Source organism: Watersipora subatra, chromosome 2, assembly GCF_963576615.1.
Source record: "Watersipora subatra chromosome 2, tzWatSuba1.1, whole genome shotgun sequence".
Taxonomy (NCBI): domain Eukaryota; kingdom Metazoa; phylum Bryozoa; class Gymnolaemata; order Cheilostomatida; family Watersiporidae; genus Watersipora; species Watersipora subatra.
The window spans coordinates 34,462,044-34,489,689 of NC_088709.1; the positions used below are offsets into that span (position 1 = coordinate 34,462,044).

The following is a 27,646-nucleotide window of genomic DNA, read 5'->3' on the forward strand; positions in this document are numbered from 1 at the left end:
TTGTAAAGATGTTTGTGATTCGCCAACCAGCATAAGTAAGTTTATGTCACTGCTTTTATTGCAAAAATTGGTATAATATGATCAGACTTAGTACTACAATAAATCAAATATGACATAAAAACCAAATCTACCAAATATCGTAGGTAGCCAATAAGCATGCATCAAGTGAAAAATGTTTATAAAGCGTCACAGATATACTGGTTTGTTAGGCATGTTTCCTCTTGCGTGCATAAGTATAATGGAGACAAGAACCAGTCCAAGTGTGGTTAGTACAAGCAGAGCTCCAAGAGCATATGTAGCAATCTGGTAACTCTCATAAGCATATGCTGTGACTATTATTGGTGTTGTCGTATCTGTATAAAAAACTAATTGTAAAGCTACTTTTAGTAATATCTATGTTTGTTTGTTTGTGAGGCAGGCCTATCACTTGATCTCATAAGAGCAATTGACACAAGAATAAGGGCTATGATGACGAGCAATGACACAGCTCCCAGAGAGTAGGTCGCGATCTGGTATCTCTCATATGGATATGTTGTGATAATGATGGGAGTTGTTGTATCTGGATAACATGATACCAACTTGAACAATATGGATTTGACAACTGTCTGTCAGCCCTAGGTACAAGTTTTTTTCTGTACTAACAGTCACTTTCAGGCAGCTGCCATCAGATACAGCTTCCTAAATCCAAATGGTTGTATGGACAAACTCCATGTTGCCAGGACAAAAACTTGCAGATTTACAAATGCTTTAGGCACATACAAACACGCATTGGTGAGCTAAACATCTAGATGTTATGGAAATGAGTTGAATAAAGACTTGTACTCACAGGGTTCGAGGTAGAGTATATCAAAGATATAGTCCTGCCAAAAAGCCAGTTGTGATTGATGGTATTCTTTTTCATTGGTTGAGTTATAATCTAGTTCAAAGTAGGTCAAGTTGCTTACATTCATGGGATACCAAGTCAGGTTTCGGAAATTCCAAGGCATTGTCGGGTTTAGTGGGTACTGCGTTGGATTTCTATAAATAAAATATTTTTCAGAGTGAAGCCTAACAGCGTAACCCAAATGCATAGTTTCAACCGAATGTACGAAATCCATTCAATTAAATAAGGTGAATAGGTTTATAACAAGAGTTCTATTAGAAGAAGCTTACAATGTTTTTATTTTTAGACATAATTTCCATGAATTGACAGACTTTTGCCATCAAGGTAGCAGCTTTTGAATGCTTTCAGCATTGACATCATTACAATGTATTTTTAAAGGCTGCTTGTCACATTCTTAACAGGGTCATCACTATCAAAGTGAGCCCATCGCAGAAACTCCTTAACAGGCCGAAACAGGTAGAAGTCAGGTGGTGCAACATCGGTATTGTAGGAAGGATGTGGTTGCAATTGCAATGAAATTTGTTGATTGTTTTGGCTGTTGTATGGTGCCTAGCATCGTCTTGGTGAAAGATGATGACCCTAACTGACTGTAAACCTTGATGCTTATTCTTTACAAACTTCTTAACCCGCTTTAAAAGTTCACAGCAGGTGGTACTGTTGACAGTATCACCTTTTAATAAGAGATAGTGATACGCCCTAGCAAGTTCAAATAACTTTATGGGTACACCGATGTGACCTGAACTTTTCTTGTCACGGATATATGTTTCCTTTGACCTGACCGACGCATGGATTCCTGTTTACAGTGCAAAATACAGGTCTCATTACAAGTAACTATCTTTCTAAGGAGCGCACCCTCACCTTCACTCAACCTTTCCTGGTCTGCGCCCCTAGATCAGCTGTTTGGGAAGCCAGCAACAGCTGACTTAAGGGTAAGCCATGTCCTCATGAATAATTTTTGGGCTGTACCAACTAACCAGATATTTTTTTAAAACATCTTCAACTGTTACCCTTCTCTCGGACTGAACAGGCTCATTACCTGCTTCAATCATGTTAGAGGTTTTCGCATTAACAAGGATGTTGCGCCGTAACAGTATTTTTACCCACACAGCGACATACAGTGATGGGCAAAATAATTGCAACGCCTATTGAAATAACTAGAAATTCATGTTCATATATAAATTACCTGGCTGTTGAGCAGCTAGATGACTAAAACTATAATTTTTCTAATTCCTCATACAGTCAAGAGTATGATGAAACTAATTATATTAATATTATAACTAGCTGGATTTTATTATGAGTTTTTTTGCTGTGTAACATCTTCAACTACAATATCTAGCAAGATTTCGATTATGGTCAATCTATGACACAGTGTCTGCCAGATACTACCAAATTATACAGAGAGTTGTTTAAACTTATTCTAATATGATATCTAGCCTGGCGAACGGGAGGTTTCGAGATTAAATCTTTTGCAATACGGATTCTTAATTCCCATATTTTATTAGCTATAGCTGGACAAACTGAACTACAGACTTTAATATATATATATATATATATATATATACAGTCAAACATGGATAACTCGTCCACGGATAGCTCGAACACATGGTTAATTCGAACATTTCATTTGGTCCGTTCCCACGTAATGATAAATTGCTATAGATAACTCGAACTCAACACTGTTAATTCGAACTGTTTTTTGCCCAACGGCTACCGAAACGGTTGTTATCGCTTTAGAAAATCACTTTCTTCAAAGCCATAGAGGTAAACTTCATCTTTTCGTAATTCATAAGCGTCGTTATTACCACCATCGGCAAAATATTTTTGTCAACGACTTTTCTAAAAGTTTGGTGAAATTTGATTTATACTGCGATACGATGAATAGCACGGGCTAGCCGGGTCACGCGCGCAAGGATTTTCGCTACGCACATACAAAACAAAAATCGCACGTTGTTTTTGTTTTGTATGTGCGTGGCGAAAATCCTTGAGTGCGTGGCGTAACCCAGCTAGCCCGTGATGAATAGTTTTCCGACGTTGATTCCGTGTTGAATCAACGTCGGAATGTTGAATGTTTAAATCGTCTTAAAAATTCTTGTAATTAAACGTATACGTTGTCTGAGCTACAAAAAAACTATTCATCGTTTGACCTAAACACAGAATACGTGTGTACATTCAATAAGTATCTATTAAAAAAGCGTGAGTGATATAGAATGTACCGTAAAACCTCGTAAAACTTCTAATTGAACTGCCTCGGAGTGTTGCTCTTAACGAATCCCAGGTAAAGTAAGGTAATCTGCATAAACTTAAAGAAAAAACGGCAAAATTGATCGTGGGTAAAACCCCAAAAGAAAAAAATGTCTTTTCTTTTGAGCATTTCAACAACGATCAAGTTTTGCCAATGTCAATCTGAAAAACGTCCTGGCAATAACATCACCTCAAACAACAAACCAATCTCAAGTGATAGAAAAATCTCTATACTTTTTCATGAAAACGTTTTAAACTTTACATTAGAAGCATTTAATTTGAAACAAGCCATTTGTGCTTTTGATTTATATTATAGTTTGTATATGTACATGTATCTACTAATAAATAAGTAAATATATGGACTTGTGACAGTGCTCTGATAACTTGAACGCTCTGATAATTCGAACACTTTAGCTCGGTCCCTTGAAGTTCGAGTTATCCATGTTTGACTGTATATAGATGACCTATATAATGTAAGAGGCCACGAATCGGAGCGCTAACAAGCATCTAATCAATTCTAATCTTATGACTGCCATTCTGATTTTGTAAGGAGTAAAAAGAAACAAACATAGAATTATGAAGTTTATTTCTACACTATAATCTAGCATGATCATTCGTTGTCAGCCACCTAAAAATATGAAATCAGTTGAGACCGGTCAGTTCAATAGCCTGATTGTTGGTTCAAATCATTAGCAGAAGCTATGTAATCGAGAGTAGGTCAGATGATTGAACTCTCATTATATAGCAAACTAGCTGCAGAGTGAAAAGTGATGGTGCTCAAAAATCGTTTTCACCTTAGCAAAAGTATTTGGATTGGATAATACAGTGAGTCTAGGACTGTAAGAACTGGTCTACAAACTAAAGTAGACAGAAACATATTACAAACCCAGATTTTGCAAAATCCTTCCACATTTGCATTGTGCCATTACTAATATTTCTGTCAAGTTCGCTGTACTGCCTGTCGAGCTTAATCGACGTCAGCTTCTGATAAGTGGTGTTTGCCGCCAGATACGGCCAACCAAATAAATACTGCACATCGTAGTTGTGATATGCTCCTGTAACAATGTTATAAGACAATTTCAGTAATGCCCTTTGGCTGATAAAAGAGTTTGACCTCTCTTATTGCAACTTGCACAATCAAGCAACTTATTGCTTATTAACTACATGTACTATTAAAAGAACCTGACATGGTTCACTTTCACTTAGAACAGAGTCACACACCCTGCTGTCAATGCACACCACTTATACGAACATTAGGTCTTTAGCAGATTATCTATCAAATATGAGAATCAAACGAAATTTAGCCTCACTGATTGACGATAAAAAGACTAAACAACAGGGTTTACCCATCCAGTAGGTGCTTGCATTCTCTGTCTCGGAGCGGTAGTCAAACTTATACATGTATGCATTCTTCCCGGTGTTCTGAAGAGCCTTCACCGTTGACTTCATGGTAATATCCACTCCTGATGCGTATAGCTCATCCGTAAATACCTGAGTTGTATAACAATCTACATATATGCGCAATCAACTGTCACAAATATAATTACATTCAAACCTTGACTTACAATCTCCTTCACATGCAAACTTTTTCGACAGTTGACTGAAATGTGAGCAAACATTTGACCTAACACCAAAAGTAATTTCAATACACGATGTACAATGTTTCTCAGAACAATGCAGTTTTGTAAATCAGTATATATGTATGTACAGCGGAATCTGGGTTCTCGAAAGCTTCGGTTCTCAACCAACTCGGTTTTCGACCAAAATATTTGAGATTTGTTCGTCTCGGATCTTGACCATAAATTTGGTTCTCGACCAAACCGGAACATGCGCATTTGAATTAAACGTTCAGAACAGCTCCGGAAATAGCATGTTTATACGTTTAACGACGTTGTTATGAGCCACTTGCAGAAGGTTCTCAAAAAAGGAAGAAGTTTTGCGTCATTAATTCCTTACAAAAAAGGAGTCATCTGGGAGGACGTCGCCTCTACCAAAGATATTTTTCAGGGACACAACTCCTCCAGTCGAGTTACCCTAAATTGTTTTGGAGGAGGATTCTTCTTAAAAGATGTAAAGTAAACGTGCCATTGCTGTTTCTATTTTCTTTTTCACACGATTTTTGATGTAATTGATTTGTTGCATTTTTTTGATGTTTCCTTATCAATTTCTGCGATTTTTGGCATTGTATCTTAACATTTAATGTTTTCGATGTTTTAGGAGCAAAGCATACAAAATGTTTACTTTTTGCTTTCTTTTCCATCATCATAGAAAATATTTTATTAAAGCTAAATGCGATCTATATCTACCTATTTTTATTTATAGTATGCAAAATACAATACAGTTTATGGTGTGAAATGTTAGAAAAAACTTTAATAAAGTTATTAAATCGACTTGGGACGGATTTAAACTTACACATATTAACTCTAATGGGAAAACTGTTTCGGATCTCGAGCAACTCGGTTTTCGACCAACCTTCTGGAACGAATTGTGGTCGAGAACCGAGGTGCCACTGTAGTTCCAATTAACATAGTTTGGTTCTAAGGAGTTCCAGTATTAAATAGGACTTTATGAGTTCATATTACAGTTAATCATGGAATCCAACAAACTAGTGTGAATGACATTAATGATAGAGAAACAAGGCAATGCTTTCCTTCGACTTATGAAGCCAATTAGCAGTTACCACTAGGAAAAAATGAAAATGACGCGAAGAAGAAAAAGAATGAGACAAGTGGAGAGGCTGGATGCACTAATATAAAACAAAAATTTCAAATAGAGTACTGAAAGATGTAGCTAAACTAGCTAGCTCTCCATCGCTATCACCACGTACACACCATCAGTCTCACCAAGGCTACGCACCATCTGCTCGTCTTCGACATAAAAGCAATACAGAAGCAAGCACCTGATTCAATGGATTTTCACTTTATTAGGCTAATTGCTGTTGCTTTAGTTAGTTTTTTATTTGCAATGATTTTCTTTAATGTAATTAATGGAGGTATTTGTTGTTTTGGGCTCCAGAACAAATCAACCAAAGTACTACGTGTTCCTGTAAGAATATTGCCTCCAATAAAACCCGTTTCGACAGACAAAGCAAATATAGGAAATGATTAATTTCGCATGACAAGGTTTGACTGTACGGGAACTAGCTGCCATTGTAGACAAGTCACAGTTGGTCAGTCTGTATATGAGCTGTAAGTTTTATGCTTAACAGTTCTTGAGAATTGAAAGTCCTTTTAGTTCCAACAAACTGTGGACAGACAACCCCGAGACCTTAAATCAAGCTGGAACAGAAATGAGACAAAGCCAAGGAATCAAATAGAGAACTCACATCAATCAGCATCTTGCGACGAGCAGTGCTGTTGTCAGGGTTGACCCACCATGTGTAGAGAAACTCTATAGCATCCTGTACCTGCTTTTCATCCCTAGCACGCCTACGCACTGTTACGTTGCGTATAACTTGTTTGAACTCTTCTTTAGTCACTCCAGTCTCGATGTCGGCGAACAGATGTGAGACTACAATGCAATGTTCAACTTATGGTCAATTTTCTTATTAGGTATAATTAGATGTGTGGAGCTTGTTTAAGCTATCAGCAGTAAATTCTCCAAAAAGGAGATTGTTAATAATCCAGGATAAGACATCAGCAGACAGTACAATGTCCCCTCAGGTTATGATCACCATGTTATACAATTTTTTTGCCCTATAATGTAGAACACGATGTTTTTTCGCCCTCTCCATACAAAATATTTATCAACAAAAAGTTCTCTCGAAATTCAAATTTGGCAGTTGGTGTACGAACTGAATACACCGGAATAACGAAGATGCCATTCACCAAACCCCACAACGGATGAAAGAGATGCGATGCTCGATATCTCTCAGTTTATCATTACTTGTTATTAGTTATGGTTAAAACGAAAACAGATAGGGGATAAAACGTTAGCCGATGAAAAATATCAAGTTCAGTAGATTAATTAGAAATAGCTAGTAAAACTTAGCTTCAAGTATGCGTTTAGTAAGCTAAAGTCATTTAAGTTAAATTCAACGTTCATGTTATACGTGCGTCTCGTAGGTAAGAACTTCCCACAATAGTACATTGTAATGTTACATTTTCTTGCAGATCATAACCACAAAATACACTATGGTTATTGCAGGTAACTATAGTTACTAAAGTTAGCCAAAGGTTTTTGAGCTTTTAAGAGCTTTTAATCACATTTCCACATATTTAGCACCTTTAACACAACAGAGTAAGACATGGTGAATCTTTTGATACCAAATAACTGTAATGTGAATTTTATTGCAAGTCAACCTTTAATGTATTTCAACAAAACACTTCCTTCACGATATGACATTTAAAAGTTACAGCTGTTTGAAAAGTTTGAAAACCTCCACAGTCGTTTTATTTTTTCTCAAGTTATTTGAATTGCCAAAACACTTTTCTCATGATGTGAAGTATGCAAGTTAGAATGGTAACTGTTGCTATACATTACACAAAAACAAACTTTCTGTGCAAATATTTTTTTATTACCCAGACATTTAGTAGTACTTCTATATATATATCAATCTCAAATTTTGTCTATCTGTTTGCCTATCCGTGCGTCCAGTTATACAGATAAAGTTTTAGGATAAACTTCCTCTGCAAAGATCTTTTATTACCCGGGAAATACAGAGCATTCACCTAGTACTTCTATAAATCTTAATGTTTGTCTGTCTGTTTGCCTGTTCGCGTGTCCAGTTATACAGCAGTTTTAGGAATGAAAAATTGAAATCGAAACCTTCAGTTCTGCAGACAGGCATTTATCCAATACACTACACCGTTCAAGTGACTGACTCTACTATGGAATAAATTGGGCGCATACTTAATACACATGCCAATCTTTCATGGCTTCACACTCAACACTACAGCTAGCCTTATACGTGAAGCCATACAAAATAATGCATGCCCATACATGGCCCATGTTCGTATGTCAACAAAAGTGCTCAAACTCACTTAGCCAACAAGACTATTGCAATCAGTATAGATCTGTAGTATACGCTGCCTCCAGTCCAGTATGAATTACACAAAAATAAACACGTCACACATAAATACAGTACAAGGAAACAAACAAAACACAATCAATTAAAAGTTACAATGTTAATCGCTGTATATGTTGATTAAAAATAAATTTTCTGTGCAAAAACATTTTTATTACCCGTGCAATGTTTTTGTGCAAACACAAAAAATGACTCCTAAGAAATAAGAAAAGGCACACGACTCTGCCATAATAATGAATGTGTTCACAAATGGGTCTAGTAAATAACTTCCCTTCAATTCATCTTACAACAGAAGCATCTAAAACTAGTTGTATAAGCACAGCTTACCCTTTTTAAAACAATTGTGAGGAACCTATGAGATGAAACCTTTATTGTAAGTGTTTATTACTATAGGTAAAAATGTAAGTGTATATTACTATAGGTAAGAATGTAAGTGTTTATTACTATAGGTAAGAATGTAAGTGTATATTACTATAGGTAAGAATGTAAGTGTATATTACTATAGGTAAGAATGTAAGTGCATATTACTATAGGTAAGAATGTAAGTGTATATTACTATAGGTAAGAATGTAAGTGTATATTACTATAGGTAAGAATGTAAGTGTTTATTACTATAGGTAAGAATGTAAGTGTTTATTACTATAACTAAGAATGTAAATGTATATTACTATAGGTAAGAATGTAAGTGTTTATTACTATAGGTAAGAATGTAAGTGTATATTACTATAGGTAAGAATGTAAGTGTTTATTACTATAGGTAAGAATGTAAGTGTACATTACTATAGGTAAGAATGTAAGTGTATATTACTATAGGTAAGAATGTGAGTGTATATTACTATAGGTAAGAATGTAAGTGTTTATTACTATAGGTAAGAATGTAAGTGTTTATTACTATAGGTAAGAATGTACGTGTTTATTACTATAGGTAAGAATGTAAGTGTTTATTACTATAGGTAAGAATGTAAGTGTTTATTACTATAGGTAAGAATGTAAGTGTTTATTACTATAGGTAAGAATGTGCAGTTCAAACATCCCTTTTATTTACCATCAGTGAACATCTCAAAGAGACGCAACTTGAATATTGTTACAAATACATGATTTGATGTTTTGAAGTAGCCATTAATAATCTCATTACTAATCTTCCTATAGTAGATTCCCCTAAGGCTGAAGCATTCGCGCTTACAGGGTTCTTGACTCAAAACTGGTTGCGTCATTCCCACTAGCTAACGATGTCTCACACTAAGAATTTTACAACTTTTGATGTTCAACAACTGGAATAAATGAAGCTTCAATTCTAATGTTGTTGATTTTGCGTTCGCTAAAACTATGCCCATGTCAAAAAGCAGTTGGAATGTTATAAATAAATATCGAGTGAAACACTGTAGATTTTTTGAATCACAATTTTGTCAACTATTAAGACGATCAAAATTTACCAAATACCGAAAGTCATTCAAACATTGTTACAACTTTTTGTTTTGAAGGTCAAAATTTGTCTTTACGGCTGCAATAACAATGGAGTTGTGCTTCAACAGTTGATATACAATTTATAACAAACCTTCATTTTATTTTAGGCAGTTATTGATGGTAAGATAGTTTCTTTTGCGCAGAAGCTATTTTCATATGTTACTCGCGAAAGAGAAATGTTTTTAAAAAGGTCCTTGGTGAGTTTTTGATATGCATTATAGTAATTGGTACTTTCTAAGGTTTAGAAATATTTTAGGAAATTAGAACACAAATTTTAATTATTTCAATGCGGCGATTAGCTTATTATTGAACAAAGAAAAAAAGAAAAAATGGTTTATTAAGCAGCAAGAGGGCTGATCTAAGGTGTGTCCTACTATCTGGCAGCAAGAGGGATAATCTAAGGTGTGTCCTACTATCTGGCAGCAAGAGGGATAATCTAAGGTGTGTCCTACTATCTGGCAGCAAAAGGGTTAATCTAAGGTGTGACCTACTATCTGGCAGCAAGAGGGATAATCTAAGGTGTGGCCTACTATCTGGCAGCAAGAGAGATAATCTAAGGTGTGACTTACTATCTGGCAGCAAGAGGGATAATCTTAGGTGTGACCTACTATCTGGCAGCAAGAAGGTTAATCCAAGGTGTGACCTACTATCTGGCAGCAAAAGGGATAATCTAAGGTGTGACCTACTATCTGACAGCAAAAGGGATAATCTAAGGTGTGGCCTACTATCTGGCAGCATGAGGGTTAATCTAATTTGTGACTTACTATCTGGCAGCAAAAGGGTTAATCTAAGGTGTGACCTACTATCTGGCAGCAAGAGGGATAATCTAAGGTGTGACCTACTATATGGCAGCAAGAGCGATAATCTAATCGTTTGAAAGTGAAAGCGCCGACTTCCTGCTAAAGAATGTGATGTGAGGTGAAACAAAACTTGTCTTAAACAAGCAAAATTAAAACCGTAGAATTTTTCGTAGCCAGCGCTAAAGGTGATAAATTTCCCATTCTACAAGATTTGACAGTATGTATTATGTAATGGGTGATGTTAAAAATATAAGCTATGGGTTTAGAAGAAAGGTGAGAAACATGAGACTTGCATGATTAGCGAGTGGATATTATTGGTGCTTGCAAAAGCAGTCAAGTCATGCAAGAGATAGTCAAGTCATGCGAGAGATAGTCAAGTCATGCGAGAGATAGTCAAGTCATGTAAGAGATAGTCAATTCATGCAAGAAATAGTCAAGTCATGTAAGAGATAGTCAAGTCATGTAAGAGATAGTCAAGTCATGTAAGAGATAATCAAGTCATGTAAGAGATAGTCAAGTCATGTAAGAGATAGTCAAGTCATGTAAGAGATAGTCAAGTCATGCAAGTGATAGTCAAGTCATGTAAGAGATAGTCAATTCATGCAAGCGATAGTCAAGTCATGTAAGAAATAGTCAATTCATGCAAGAGATAGTCAAGTAAGAGATAGTCAAATCATGTAAGAGATAGTCAAGTCATGTAAGAGATAATCAAGTCATGTAAGAGATAGTCAAGTCATGTAAGAGATAGTCAAGTCATGTAAGAGATAGTGAAGTCATGTAAGAGATAGTCAAGTCATGTAAGAGATAGCTACGCTCACAGTTCTTATTGAGAATCCAGGCCCCTTCGTCCTTGGCAAAGCCACCCATCACGTCTATCTTCATGACGTTGTTAGGATTCTCTCTGAGATCCACAGGCATTGCTCTCAGCCAGTTTATAGTGCCGTCATACGAGTCTACTGTCGGGGCAAATGGTCCAGCTGTCTCCTTGTAGTGGCCATTCTAAAGGTACATCATGGCATCACGAGTATCTCTAATGAACGATTTCATGGTATACATATGATCCATGCCTTATATGATTATAGAGGGATAACAAGCGGGTTTATCAATTGTTTACATCAAGTTTGTTTAGCTGTCTGAGTCGGATCTGATGTTTTATACTAGATACAGAAAAAGCCTAGCAACATTTTAGATCAAACACTTATCCAACAACTTTCCATCGTTTCATCATCACCAAGGGATAACAGTGGCTATTAGTTGGTATTTATGTGTCTAACCTAATCATATATTAAAGTCTACAGTTTCTATATATTATGTTAGTTTTTAAATACCGTGTGGTCCATTTACTCCATTTGAAAATTATGTAACAAAGTCTGAAGCCGTGTCAATAAATAATATCTTCTTGCTTTTCCAACAATTCCTCTGACAATAGTGGTAAATAGGAATTTCTTTCGCCATTCAATGAATATCTGAACTACGAAGCGAGTTTAGATGTAAAATTTGGCACACAAAGGTATAAATACTACAGGTTATGCTGTTACTACACTTTCTAAGCTTGTTCATTTGACTTGCAGCCTTAAAAGGATTGTGAGGGTTTCATTAACAAAGGAATACGGGTTCCCGTAATTCATCTTATATAATGTACTGCAGAGTCACTAAAAGAAATTTCTGAAAAGATGACGTTTCGCCTGTTTTTCCACTTGAAAGCTGATTAAAGATTTTAGATACACGCAAGCAATTATATACTATATATACAAACAATTATATACTATATATACAAACAATTATATACTATATATACAAACAATTATATACTATATATACAAACAATTATATACTATATATACAAACAATTATATACTATATATACAAACAATTATATACTATATATACAAACAATTATATACTATATATACAAACAATTATATACTATATATACAAACAATTATATACTATATATACAAACAATTATATACTATATATATAAACAATTATATACTATATATACAAACAATTATATACTATATATACAAACAATTATATACTATATATACAAACAATTATATACTATATATACAAACAATTATATACTATATATACGAACAATTATATACTATATATACGAACAATTATATACTATATATACGAACAATTATATACTATATATACGAACAATTATATACTATATATACGAACAATTATATACTATATATACGAACAATTATATACTATATATACGAACAATTATATACTATATATACGAACAATTATATACTATATATACGAACAATTATATACTATATATACGAACAATTATATACTATATATACGAACAATTATATACTATATATACGAACAATTATATACTATATATACGAACAATTATATACTATATATACGAACAATTATATACTATATATACAAACAATTATATACTATATATACAAACAATTATATACTATATATACAAACAATTATATACTATATATACAAACAATTATATACTATATATACAAACAATTATATACTATATATACAAACAATTATATACTATATATACAATTATATACTATATATACAATTATCTACTATATAAACGGCAATCGTTGTCTATCTGTGTATCTGTCTGTCCGCTTTATAGAGTACCGTACTTTTCGGACTATTAGCCGCTACTTTTATATAAGGGCGTGTCTATTCTGTGGTTTTTTTCACCGCTAGGGCGCATTAACGAGAATCTCCGGTTAGTACACGCCTCTATTATAATACGTAACCCGCTATTCATCGTAGGGATGGACGATAAATACTGATATGCTAATAGTATGAGTTGTCTTCTCGATATATTGAGTCACCGATAACTCCCAAATATGAGCAGTATAAATAAATTATATGGCGGTCTTTTTTTTCCCCGATTCGATCGTACGAAGCAAACTTAATTAATATGAGTAAGTAGTAAAATTAAATTAGTAGTAAATATTAATAGTGAATTAAATAAAATTAACTACTCTTTAAATAAATTAATGAGTAGTAAATTACATCTAATTAATATTTACTGCCAACTGTACCGGGAAGGTCATGTGAACATTTGTTTCTTGCAACCACTAGAAACACGCTGTTCTCTATCTACTATATAAACGGCAATCGTTGTCTGTTTGATTGAGTGTCCGTCTTATAGAGCGGTCTTTCCTTTTATCGTCGTACGAATTTCCGTCGTACGAAGCGAACTGAATTAATATGTGTAGTAACAGTAAATAAATTATAGAGCGGTCTTTCTTTTTCCATTCGGTCGAACGAAGCCAACCGAACTAATATGAATACTAAATATCGTAATTTCGTAATATGGACTATTAGCCGCTACTTTTCTCTGACGATTTGAGCCAAGCGGCTTATATAAAGGTGTGGCGATTCTGTTGTGTTTTTCTTTCACCGCTCGGGCGCATTAACCGAAATCCCCGGTTAGCACGCTTTTTAAACAGCAAGTTTTCTGCCGTGTTAAAAAGCGCCTTCCTGAGTTCTGCGGCCTATACAAAGGTGTCTATACAGCTATACAAATGTACTATTTATTAAATAAAATAAATTAACGAGTAGTTATTTACATGCAATTAATATTTACTGCCAACGTATACCGAGAAGGTCACGTAAACGTTTGTTTCTTGGAGCCACTGGAAAAACGCATTTCTCACCTACTAAATTTCCACATCAAAAAGGTAAGTGTTTCTTATACGATGTTGTATTGTATATGAAATGCCACATCTCCACTACTTAATAACGTTGGATTTGCTGCTGTTCGTGATAGTGGGTCATGTTCATTTCCTTCAGCAGCCGAGTTACTAATTTTTTTCCAGCTACGAGTAGGCCTACTGTAACTTACTATTACAGAACTTTCACGAGTACTCCGAGGGTTGCGATACGCTATTGTGAAAAGAAAGAGAGCAGCTGCTATCGACTTACTGTCACCCTGCATCAGCCATGACCAGCTATACGTCGCCTTTTGAGTAGGCACACGCCGAAAACTGTTTCTTCATACGCCCGACAGAAAAACCAAAAATGTTGTCTATCCGCAAGTGTTGCGTTGAACTAAGGGAGAGAGAGAGGGAGAGAGAGGGAGAGAAAGGGAGAGAGAGGGGGGGAGAAAGGGAGAGAGGGGGGAGAAAGGGAGAGAGAGGGGGGAGAGGGAGGGAGAGAAGGGGAGAGAGAGGGAGAGAGCGAGGAGGAGAGGGGGGAAGAGAGAGAGAGGGAGGGAGAGGGGGGGGAGAGAGGGAGAGAGAGAGGGGGGAGAGGGAGAGAGAGAGTGGGAGGGAGAGAAGGGGAGAGAGAGGGAGAGCGCGGAGGAGAGGGGGGGGAAAGAGAGAGGGAGAGAAAGAGGGAGAGAAAGAGGGAGAGAGAGAGGGGGAGAGAGAGAGGGGGAAGAGGGAGGGGGAGAGAGAGAGGGGAGAGAGGGAGAGGGGAGAGAGAGAGAGGTGAGAGACGGAGAGAGGGGAAAGAGGGAGAGAAGGAGAGATGGAGAGAGGGAGATGTAACTGCATATTTGGAGTTGTTTTACAGTATGAAAGCCAACTCTCAATAAACCTTATGCTGCCCGTGAATCTGTTACTGTAGGCGGGTAATGCAGCTAGTATACTATATATACAAACAAGTTAATATCATCACGAGTATCAGTACTATTATTACAAGCATTATATTATACAAGCATTATTAATTAAATTTATCTTATTCTTCACAATGAGTTTTTCGCACCACTTATGATTAAACATGAAGCGATAGACTGAGACCTTATCAGGTATCCGATCAGGGTGGGTGGAGTGCAGTCTATGGAGTGAAACAAGGAACCGACCAACAAAAACTTTGTAATAAAAAACTCACTCTAAGAGACACCTTCTCAGCAGCATTAACGATGTCTGGAGGACTTCGGCTACGAAGACATTTTATCATGCCCTCCCCTTCGAGTTCTTCGCATCCAACAATCTCAGCGAGCTGCCTAGCGTACTCCTTGGGTGCCTGCGTCTTGTTCATCACTGCCCAGGAGTTCATATCCGAGCCTGACATTAGGATGGCTCTATGGAACAGGTTCTCTAAAATGATAAAAGCTCTCTATTGACATCTAGCAGGGAATGATTCAAGCTCTACAAACTACCAAAGCTTCTAAAAGAAATCAAGAGGACCCGTTCCATGTTCAGCCTACTTAGCTCCATTGCAAGTCAATTGCAACATACAGTAAGCAACTTGGAGAAACTGAGAGTTGCATTCCCTTTCACTGGCAGAATGAAGCAGAATTTAGAAACAAGATAACTTACCGGCTATAGGAGAAAGCATAAGAATGCCAACGCATGCGGCACCGGCCTCATGTCCAACCAGTGTAACTTCATGAGGACGACCTCGAAAGCGGTCTATGTTATCTTGAACCCAATGCAGTGCCATCACCTGGTCAGAGAGACCCATGTTACCAGAAACGACGGTGCTATCTTCCGTTGAAAGGAAGCCTACAAAAAGTGACCAGTAGTTACAGTGTATGCCAACATCCTCAATTATCCAGCATTCTAAAGTAAGAATATTTGGCATACCGTAAAACCTCTAATTGAACGCCAACGCTTTATTTTTCAACCTTTTCAGAATTTTCAGAAAATAAATTTAGCCCTTTTACGGACGAAGTGACTGTCACCCATATTTTGCACTCTCTTTCTGATGGAGCGACATTAATCCTTTTGGATGCAATAAATTCGCTAACTAATCTCCAACTTGTCAAAGATCTCTTAAAGGTTCACTTGCAACAAAATTCACATTACCGTTATTTGATATGAAAAGATTCACCATGTCTTACTCTGTTGTGTTGTAGGTGAAAAATATGTGGAAAGGTGATTACAAGCTCTTAAAAGCTCAAAAACGGACAGAAATCGCAGCCACACGAGACCGCCGTAGTTTAGATTCCCTTTCCAAAACGGCTCAAATGAGATGTAGTTGTGAGAGATGGTTTCTGTTTACACTTTCTTGCAACCTTATTCGTCGAAATATTTTCACAAATATACTTCACGCATTCAATAAAACTATGTCTATTGTTCTTACGCGTCTGTTTTATCGTCATCGTAATGCTGTTACTTTTAGCAGTGATATCTTATAACTTACCATAAAAATTTGTTTAATTTTTTAGCCTTAGCTTGAAGGAGTACATATCATTGTCTGATAATCATGACGAGCCTGTTGGTCACCTGTGATAATCGAAAAGTGCTGCAAAAATTATTTGCGAAGTATTGGGTCACATGATCAGAATACGACTTGACAATTGAATAATGCCGAAACAAAACTGTAAAGTAGCGAGCACCTATATTTGATACGGGGTCTTTGGTAAAACCCGAAGTGTTTGTTATAAACTAGTACTATGATAAGTTTTATATTGAGCTTTGAATTGGCCTTTCAATTCACGTGAGAACATACTTGACAAGACGATAACCAAATTTCGTGGCTGTGTCATCAAAATAAAGAGATTCCAATCTACGGCGGCTTTTCGTTTTTGAGCTTTTAAGAGCTTGTAATCACATTTCCACATATTTGGCACTTACAACGCAACAGAGTAAGACATGGTAAATCTTTTGATACCAAATAACTGTAATGTGAATTTTGTTGCAAGTCAACCTTTAAAGGTTGACTCGCAACAAAATTGCGGCTAATAAAAGGCTAATAAAAGGCTCAATATAAAACTTCTCGTAGCACTAGTTTATGACCAACACTTAGGGTTTTACCGATGAGCCCGTATCAAATAAAGATGCTCGCTACTTTACTGTTTTGCTTCGGCTTGGTCTAATTGTGTAGCCGTAATCTGATCATGTGACCCATACTTCCTGCCAAACAGCGCGAATAATTTCTGTAGCATTTTTCGACTATCACAGGTGACCAACAGGCCTGTCATGTTTATCAGAGGATATGCACTCCTTCGAGCTAAGGTTAAAAAATTAAACGAATTTTCACAGTAGGTTTTAAGATATTAGCACTAAAAAGTGACAGCATTACAATGATGATGAAATAGACATTAAGAACAAGAACAGAAGCGTAAGAACAATAGACACGGTTTTATTGAATGCGTGAAGTGTATTTGTGAAAATATTTTGACGAATGAGCTTGCGTGAAAGTGTAAACAGAAGCCATCTTGTACAACTACGTCCCATATGAGCCGTTTTGGAAAGAGATTCTAATCTATGGCGGTCTCGTGATGGTGGCGATTAACTGTTCGTTTTTGAGCTTTAAAGAGCTTGAAATCACATTTCCACACATTTGGCACCTACAACTCAGCAGAGTAAGACATAGTGAATCTTTTGATAACAAATAACTGTAATGTGAATTTTGTTGCAAGTCAACTTTTAATGAACATGCATCGAGAAGCCGTGAGATATCTCTACTAGGTGATATCTATTGCTTGCAATTGACCTGTGATGATATTATAGCCTGTGTCCTGCTTTGCAATTATTTTGAGTTTTTAATTTTCATTTCTTTCTAAATTTGAACACATGCGTTTATTTTATATCTATATTTAACAATGTCACATAAAAGCTCATTGCACACACTGATATGTTTGCTACAGTTTGCAGACAAAACTAGCTTTTTATGTGCAATAGAAGAGGAGTTATGAGCGTCGATCTATTGTAAGATCAGATTACCGCAATGATACAATCACATAAATGCTATAAATCTGCAAGTTTATTAGTTATATAATGATAATCTATAAAAAACGACAAATATATATTCATGAACAAGTGACATAAACGAACCACACTTATAATACATGCAGAAACAAAAATGAATGTTTTTGAAATAGAAATATTTGCATCGTTTGCTCGGCCAGTTGCATTCTGATTGTTGCTTTCAGTAGAACGAATATATTCTGGTTGTTCAATACCTTCCACAATGTCTTCTGACCTCAACCCTTCTTCTGCACTGCTGAACTAGTCGATATCAGCATTGAAACAGTTTTGTAGCAGAGCAAAACTTTGACGCGTTGCATTTAGCCCAAATAATGATAAACTTTTAGCTGCATGCACATTAAGCACAACTTTTAGCCTAAAACTAGTCATTCATATACCACCATAAATGCAAACTATTTTTCATATACTCCGAAGTAGCCAAATCGCGTTAAACAAGGATCTACTATTATCCTGATACAGTTATTAATTATTTCTATGGTGTTGCTTTCCAAGTTTTAACCAAAAAAACGAACAAATTTGGAGTTTGACAACGAGAGAATTAATTGTTGTTGATGTGAACGATTCATTATTAATACGATGTTGTGGACCCGTTTCTACTGATCACTCGTTGATATAGGTTTGTAAATTTCAAAGAATGTCGAAGTGGCGCTCAAATAGAGGTGGCGTTCAATTAAAGGTTTTATGGTTTATACACAAAAACAAAGTTAGCACGTGCTCCATGCAAAGCTTATTTAGCATCTGTTTAGTGCACAATATGTTGCGCACATGCTCAACCTGTTTGGTTCCTTTTAGGACATTATTTTGACAAACTTACTTCCTTCTGAAAGTGGTGGACAAAATATAAGAATTATATGGCATCGATTCAGCCACTAGATGCCAATAAAAAATTGAACCACAATTATAGGTAGCAGGTAAACCTTTTGATAGCAGATAAACCTTATAAACCAATTATAGGTAGCAGGTAAACATACAAAGAATGGCCACCTGGATCCACAGATAGTGACATAAAAACATTGAACTGATCAAGCAGTCGAGCTGAAGACATTTTTATAGCCTCTCACAATGCACCAAACTAACTAGGATCTACAAGCATGCAAGCGGGAGCTGACAATTCCAGTTTAGTATTTATCTACGGTAATCAAAGCTTGAACAGTGGTTACAACAATCATGCAGTGACGCTTTAGAAATCCTGGCAAAAAGATGAGTATTATCTAGATAACGTACCATGTTAACCGGTTGAGTAGAGATGCCAGTCTATTTGAGATGGAAATATTGTACACATTACGTATGCTTGTATAAAAGTGAACTTATGTAGCTGACCAACAGGTGATATAAATGTACAAATCTGTACAAGTTTACAAATTTCATAAAATCCTTGAAATGTATCTTATGCTTAAGACATTGTAAGTTGAATCAAATATTCCAGTAATATCACACTGTAATTAAGTTAATTCGCTCCAGAGCACCAAAACCATGATCATTATCTAATTAATACAGCAGATAGTTACATATAGTAATAAAACAAACGCATTATGTACAAGAAACGAACAAAAACCAAAAAGTAAAAGTTAAATTATAAATTATCAATAAATTATTATTGTTACTTCAGGTTGAAGACAACTGAACAGAAGCGTAGGCTCAGCAAGTTTGGTGATAGACAAACACACTATAGCTTACTATAACTTACTATAGCTTACTATAGCTTACTATAGCTTACTATAGCTTACTATAACTTACTATAACTTACTATAGCTTACTATAACTTGGACTAGCTCAAGTTTAAACTAACTTAACTTACATATTTTTTACATTTCTTTTACAGCTTCACCTTCAGCTTTTACACTTATGAAGCTGTGATGTTGGTATGATGTGATGTTGGTATGATGTGATGTTGGTATGATGTTGGTATGATGTGATGTTGGTATGATGTTGGTATGATGTGATGTTGGTATGATGTTGGTATGATGTTGGTATGATGTGATGTTGGTATGATGTGATGTTGGTATGATATGATGTTGGTATGATGTGATGTTGGTAGGATGTGATGTTGGTGTGATGTAAATGTCAAACAAGATTTAATATTCATTGTGCTAACACACGACATGTCAACCAGTGAACGCGAGAGTCTGACAGTATCACAGACAACACTTAACTCATATTCTGCTCATATTCCTCTCATCCCCATATTAAATATATAGTAACACTAAAGACATCATAGACATCTAGTCACCATATTAAACATATAGTAACACTAGAGACACCATAGACAACCAGTCACCATGCTAAATATATAGTAACACTAGAGACACCATAGACATCTAGTCACCATATTAAATATATAGTAACACCAGAAACAACATAGACATCTAGTCCCCATATTAAACATATAGTAATACCAGAAACAACATAGACATCTAGTCACCATGTTAAACATATAGTAACACCAGATACAACATAGACATCTAGTCACCATGTTAAACATATAGTAATATCAGAGACAACACTGACATCTAGTTACCATGTTAACCATATAGTAACACCAGATACAACATAGACATCTAGTCACCATATTAAACATATAGTAACACCAGACATAGACATCTAGTGAGTAGCGGAGTGTGAAACAGGAGCTATAAATGTAGTATAATTTTATGACTCACCGTACGGTCCAAGCCGATAGTTAAAGGTAACAACAACCATGTCTCTCTGGGCGAGTACAATGCCAGGGTATTGTATGGCTGAACCTTTGGTGAAGCCTCCACCGTGTATGAACACAAGGACTGGGTACGTGTCCAGCGAGTTTCTGTCATTGGTCACCTGCAATGAATGAAAGCACAAGTTATCATCATTCATCAACACTGTAATGAACTGTTCATGGATAAGCTTGTAAGGCATGGTTACGCATGTTATAGTGAAGCACACCTAGAAACACATCTTATCATACATATAAACAGGTTTTCTGGAATAGTCTCAAAACAAAGCATTATTGGACTTGCATATACTATCACTGTCAGCTTGGTGTATCCCTGCAGTACACTTTTGTGAGTTTGAAAAGAATTAACTTTTTACATAACTAAAGGTGATGTAGTGACATTAGTGATATATAGTAATGTTAGTAGTAATAATATATATAATATAATATATATAATAGTAGTATTAGTAGTATTAAATATTATGTGAAATAGCACTACCAGATGGTATAACTTCAAATTCATAGAATATAGCTGTTTCACTATATCCCTTACTTCATATCCATATGAGAAGGGGAAGTAACAACACTAAACAGGTCAAATACCGTAAAACCTCTAATTGAACATCACCTCTAATTGAATGCCCCTCACTTTGATTGCCACCTTGATTTGATCTTTAAAAAGCCCATATCAATAGATCAATAGAAAAGTGTCCACAAAATCGTATTGATAATTAATTGTTTATATCAATAACAATGCTCTCGTTGTCCAATTCCAAAGCTTTTCGTTTTTTTCTATTAAAACTTTGAAAGCAACACCATAGAAATAAATAATAATTGCCTCAAACTAATAGTAGTTTTTTGTTTAACTCTGTCTTGATACTTCGAAGTACCTGTATATAAAAAACGGTTTACATTTAGGGTGGGGTGGTAGATGAACGACTGGTTTTGGACCAAAGGTTACATGAACGACTGGTTTTGGACCAAAGGTTACGTTTAGCGAGCAAAACTTGTATGTATTGCATTTGCGCTAAATCCAACGAGTAAAAGTTTTGTTCAGCCAAAAAATGTTTGGACGCCAATATCGACTAGTTCAGCAGTGCAGAAGATTTGAGATAAGAAGACATTGTGGAAAATATTGGACAACCTAAAGATGTTTGTTCCATTGAAAGCAACAATCAGAATGCAACTGGCCGAGCAAACGATGCAAATATTTCTATTTTAAAAACATTCATTTTTGTTTCTAATTATAACTATAAGGGTGGTTCGTTTATGTCACTTGTTCATGAATATATATTTGTAGCATTTGATAGATTATCATTATATAACTAATAAACTTGCAGATTTATAGCATTTATGTGATTGTATCATTGCGGTAATCTAATCTTACAATAGATTGACGCTCATAACTCCTCTTCTATTGCACATAAATTGACTGCAAATTCGCAAACATATCAATGAGTGCAACGAGCTTTTATTCAAAATTGTTAAATATCGATATGAAATAAAAAGATGCCTTCAAATTTAGATTGAAAAAAAAATTGAATGCTTTAACAAATTGCAAAGCAAGGCATAGGCTATCATATTATCGCAGATTATTTTCAAGCAATACATAACAACTGGTAGAGATATTTTTCGGCTTCTCAATGCATATTTTATTTAGAGATCTTTGACAAGTTGGAGGCAAGTTAGCAGATTTATTGCATCGAAAAGGATTAATATCACTCCACTGTAACAAGAGGGCAAAGTATAGGCAACATTCGCTTCGCCAGAGTTCAGACGAACCATTTGAAAAATACAACACCAGCCTCTATTTGAATGCCACCTCCAATTAACCGCCACTAAAAAAGAAGGGTTGAAAAATAGAGCGCCATGGCATTTAGTTAGAGATTTCACGGTATTTTAATTCATGTAGCGCCTACTATTATGATAGATCGGACAACTCTACAACTACTATTCCTTGCTTACATTTGGTTGAAATATATTTATGTGCAAACAGTCTTCATTGGTGTAAGTGAAGTCAGGGATATCCTGTTGTATGAGATCTTCTACTTGTGGACAGGCAGGGCGGTAAAAGCTTGCATCCCATCCGCCAATCCATGGATTCTGATACTGTCTCGCAGGCTAAAATGAGAGAATTTTCAGTTATAATAGAACTAAGTGAGGTCTTACACATATTTAGTGAATGAATAAGGCAGATATGATAGTGAATCATAGTATAAATAACCGAAGCGATCTAATGCACTCTGCTTGGAGTAGCCAAATAGGTCCTATAAACGGACCCGTCATACCATCTCATCTTAATACTGCCAGATACCCTTAATCGCCAGACAAAAAACTGATGCAGATCAACCCTTACCAGTAACTTGTAGGAGTACAAGAGTGCTATTATGAATAATGAAAAACTCACAAAATAGCCATCATTATTAAACCTACTCCATGCAACAAGCTTTCATGCGAAGGTACCAGACTGCATACGTTACCACCAGACCTTGATATCGCTGTAAATATATTTTATTGGTCGATAACATGTAGGGCCTAGTATGTAACAATAGTTCTATGGTTAGCTTGCGCAGTTGCAAGAACCTTAGCCATGCTGTTTTGATTGTCCCAGAAACAGATCTATGTAACATCATCCTATGCAGCTGTGCCAGTTTATCAGTCAGTAGTTGATGGTTAGTTCACTAATCTAGTTGTTCTGTTTGGTGGTTTGCTGGCAAGATTTTTTCATGGCTTGACAAGTAATTTGGTGACTTGATTAATTTATTCAGTATTTGTTTATTTCCTTCATGAATGCCCTACGTTGCTCGGGTATTAAAAAAGTCTTTGCCCAAAAATTCATTTTTTATTTGACATGTACAAAATTTACCATTCTAACTTTTAAACTTCATATCATGTGTAGCCTAAAGTGTTTCGTTCAGTTAAAATAAACTAAAAGAGAACATAAATTAAAAAATAATAAAACAACCGTAAAGGTGAAATAATTAGGAATGGCTAAATAATCTGTTTTGCTACAAAGATTACAACGAAAAATGATTTGATACTGATGCAATTAATACGAACTAAGAAAACAAGATAAAAATCATGAATATGTTGAATTAATAATAACGGTTAGTATTATTACATAGAAGTGTATGTAGAAAAAAGGTTACTGTTGCAGCAAAAGTTATCCATCAAAACTTTGAATACGGCGATACTGTTTCTTCTTGATACAGGTACAAATGTAAAAATAAGATATCAAAATTAAACATATCAGTGAAGCTCACGAAGGGACTTTGTTTGACTGAATGGAGAGAATGCAGAAGCAAATCCTACTCGAAAGTTTCCATGTGAACAGTTTTTAGTTTTGCAATTTTTAGCGAACTCCCTTTGGAAAAACTGGAAATTGAAGTTTGAAATTGTGCCGTTATAGTTACACATTTGAAATTGAAACAGGACATTTGCAAACTACGAATTAAAAAAGGTAATGATTATAACTTGAAAATAACTTTTAAAAGAAAAACAAATGCAAAAGGTAATCTATTTAAAGAAAAGAAGCAGATTTTGTTCGTATTTAATGATTGTGGAACACAAAGTATGTGCCAAGAAATCTCAATAAATTAATATGCTATAATCAGAATCAAAGAAAACATAGTGTAGCTAGAAAAAGTCTTCTGAGCAAATGAAATAAATTAAGAGAGCAAATAAATGGTGATGTGAAATAAATAGCAAGTATGTAAACTACAATACAAAAGATTTGGTAATGATACAATTAATACAAACTGAGAAAATCAAATAAAAATCATTACTTTGTCGTAATCAGTACAATAATCACCAAATTTTTATTTTGAGAGAAATTTCTGTTGATATTATATGGCGAGGACGAAAAAGCGTCGAGTTTTATAGTTAAGCAAAAAATATTTAGTAACAAGGGCATCGTAACCTGTAAGCGCAGTGTATCTATTAATACGTCATTTAGCATGTGAAATTGGAAAGAGGGTATACAGTATATATACTGTATACCCTCTTACTATTATATATAGTAAGAGGGTATACAGTATATATACTGTATACCCTCTTACTATATATAGTAAGAGATGTGGAATCGTAAAAGCCTTTGTAGAATTGTGGTTAGATGATTGGTTTACAAACTTGTGGTTGCAATCTTCGCGAGTTCAAATCCAGCACAATGTGAGCTTTTCAGTTCAAGATTTTAATAGCTATAGCTGGACACACCGATTTACAGCATTACAGAATAACAAACACTGAGATCTATATACTACATATAGACTAGCGAAATGCCTGGTGTTGCACAGGTATTGAAAACAGATCATAAAACGGTGGCAGATGATGTATTTGCCTGCCACTTGCCAATGGCTAATTTGAGTAGGCTAGTAACTTATGAATAAGAGACGTGAGAGTAAGCTTTAGTCACTTGCGTATCGCACAGCAGTATTTTTATACAGATATTCACTCTCATGGCCCATAGAATCCGCGTAGCTTATTGGTTGAGCATGTCGTCTGGCAAATGGGATATTCCGAGATCAAATCTTTTGCAATACGGATTCTTCATTCCAATATTTTAATAGCTATAGCTAAACAAACCGACGAACACACGCCAACTTCGATATGTATATATATATATATATACATATATATATACAGTCAAACATGGATAACTCGTCCACGGATAGCTCGAACACATGGTTAATTCGAACATTTCCTTTGGTCCGTTCCCACGTAATGATAAATTGCTATAGATAACTCGAACTCAACACTGTTAATTCGAACTGTTTTTTGCCCAACGGCTACCGAAACGGTTGTTATCGCTTTAGAAAATCACTTTATTCAAAGCCATAGAGGTAAACTTCATCTTTTCGTAATTCATAAGCGTCGTTATTACCACCATCGGCAAAATATTTTTGTCAACGACTTTTCTAAAAGTTTGGTGAAATTTGATTTATACTGCGATACGATGAATAGCACGGGCTAGCCGGGTCACGCGCGCAAGGATTTTCGCCACGCACATACAAAACAAAAATCGCACGTTGTTTTTGTTTTGTATGTGCGTGGCGAAAATCCTTGAGTGCGTGGCGTAACCCAGCTAGCCCGTGATGAATAGTTTTCCGACGTTGATTCCGTGTTGAATCAACGTCGGAATGTTGAATGTTTAAAACGTCTTAAAAATTGTTGTAATTAAACGTATACGTTGTCTGAGCTACAAAAAACTATTCATCGTTTGACCTAAACACAGAATACGTGTGTACATTCAATAAGTATCTATTAAAAAAGCGTGAGTGATATAGAATGTACCGTAAAACCTCGTAAAACTTCTAATTGAACTGCCTCGGAGTGTTGCTCTTAACGAATCCCAGGTAAAGTAAGGTAATCTGCATAAACTTAAAAAAAAACGGCAAAATTGATCATGGGTAAAACCCCAAAAGAAAAAAATGTCTTTTCTTTTGAGCATTTCAACAACGATCAAGTATTGCCAATGTCAATCTGAAAAACGTCCTGGCAATAACATCACCTCAAACAACAAACCAATCTCAAGTGATAGAAAAATCTCTATACTTTTTCATGAAAACGTTTTAAACTTTACATTAGAAGCATTTAATTTGAAACAAGCCATTTGTGCTTTTGATTTATATTATAGTTTGTATATGTACATGTATCTACTAATAAATAAGTAAATATATGGACTTGTGACAGTGCTCTGATAACTTGAACGCTCTGATAATTCGAACACTTTTGCTCGGTCCCTTGAAGTTCGAGTTATCCATGTTTGACTGTATATAGATCAAAACAACAACATCGAGGCTAACTAGTGGATGTGTTACATTGAGAAAATTAATTTTGTTTAATCGGCTAAATTGAATTGACTCAACTCGTTCAAGTTGGGATAGCTAAAAAATGATAATTGCGGTTTCGTTTTCTTTGAATACCGAATTGAACAATTCTTCCACGATCTATCATGTAACAGAGCTGAGAAGTTTTTTTGATCAGAATTGAACCGAGTCATGTTTTACAACCCTAATACATACCTAGCAAACAGTAGTACGTACATGCATGTAAAATGTGAGTATCAATCACAATCATCAATAGAATATTGTGTACCAATGTGCCATGTAGCAACTATTTTCAACTTTCACGCTACCGCATTGAAATTGTAAAATCGACTTCTACAGTTACTCATTTAAAAGCTACAGATGAAATAATATATATTACTCTAGTGGTACAAATATAATGTAGTTAGTAAAGTAAAACGGAACATGAGAACTAGAAAGCGTAACAGAATTGGTTGACCTACCTTGAACATATCTTGTCCGACTGGTGGTTCAGCATATGGAATTCCTAAATATACGTTGACAAAACTACTAGTGTCATGTACGCCAGGAACAACAAACCCTTCCACTGGGCCATTCTTTGTTGATCCCATAATTCTATCAATTCCTTGACGTTCTCTATAATCCATACCTTCTCTCCAGTTAATGTAACTGGGAATTCCCTTTTTGCAGTAACTGTCACAGTTTGCATTGTCATGCTGTGGGTTTTCGACCAGTTCTCGATCTTTATCCCAATAAGCATATAAACCTAATATATTGAGACAGATAACCAATATGATGGCGTATAGATTCATTGTGCGTGTATACGCGTAACCATTACCAATGTAACCTGCTAGTCCGCCATTTTGAAATAGCGTAACAGCTGACTACGAATTTCTAGAGATGTTCTCACGAGCCGTTCGAGTTATACAGCTATATACCGTAATACATGTAAGAGTTTCAGCTACTATACACCAGTACATGTAATATGCTCTTTAACAACACAAAATTAACGGTAACACAAGAAATTGTAATCGCTGTGCTCGTTTATAGT

General features: G+C 35.5%; 1 protein-coding gene and 1 long non-coding RNA gene across 5 annotated transcripts in view; one reads left to right on the top strand and one right to left on the bottom strand.

Annotated features, from left to right (window-relative positions):
- The window catches only part of LOC137386911 (uncharacterized), a 203,466-nt gene that overhangs the window by 23,873 nt on the left and 151,947 nt on the right, over positions 1–27,646 (top strand). The gene's annotated exons all lie outside the window — the stretch shown is intronic.
- On the bottom strand, positions 37–27,463 carry LOC137386981 (fatty acyl-CoA hydrolase precursor, medium chain-like). Of its 3 annotated transcripts, none has more exons than XM_068073237.1 (11): positions 27,078–27,463; positions 22,757–22,912; positions 20,760–20,916; positions 15,703–15,888; positions 15,272–15,480; positions 11,233–11,413; positions 6,450–6,634; positions 4,471–4,615; positions 4,011–4,179; positions 827–1,017; positions 37–353 (listed from the first exon to the last, which is right to left on the bottom strand). In XM_068073237.1, exons 1-11 carry the CDS (start codon positions 27,405–27,407, stop codon positions 187–189), a joined length of 2,076 nt encoding a protein of 691 aa, XP_067929338.1. In that variant the 5' UTR covers positions 27,408–27,463; the 3' UTR covers positions 37–186. The 3 variants fall into 3 exon arrangements, with proteins under 3 accessions (XP_067929338.1, XP_067929337.1, XP_067929339.1); XM_068073236.1 differs by having other exon boundaries at positions 210–559; XM_068073238.1 differs by lacking the exon at positions 37–353 and adding an exon at positions 536–678.

Coding starts and splice junctions, on each gene's coding strand:
- LOC137386981 (XM_068073236.1), bottom strand. CDS start 27,407: ATGAATCTATACGCCATCATATTGGTTATCTGTCTCAATATATTAGGT. Junction 4,180..4,470: donor TGCAAGCACCTACTGGATGG/GTAAACCCTGTT, acceptor ACATTGTTACAG/GAGCATATCACAACTACGAT. Junction 560..826: donor TATACTCTACCTCGAACCCT/GTGAGTACAAGT, acceptor CATGTTATCCAG/ATACAACAACTCCCATCATT.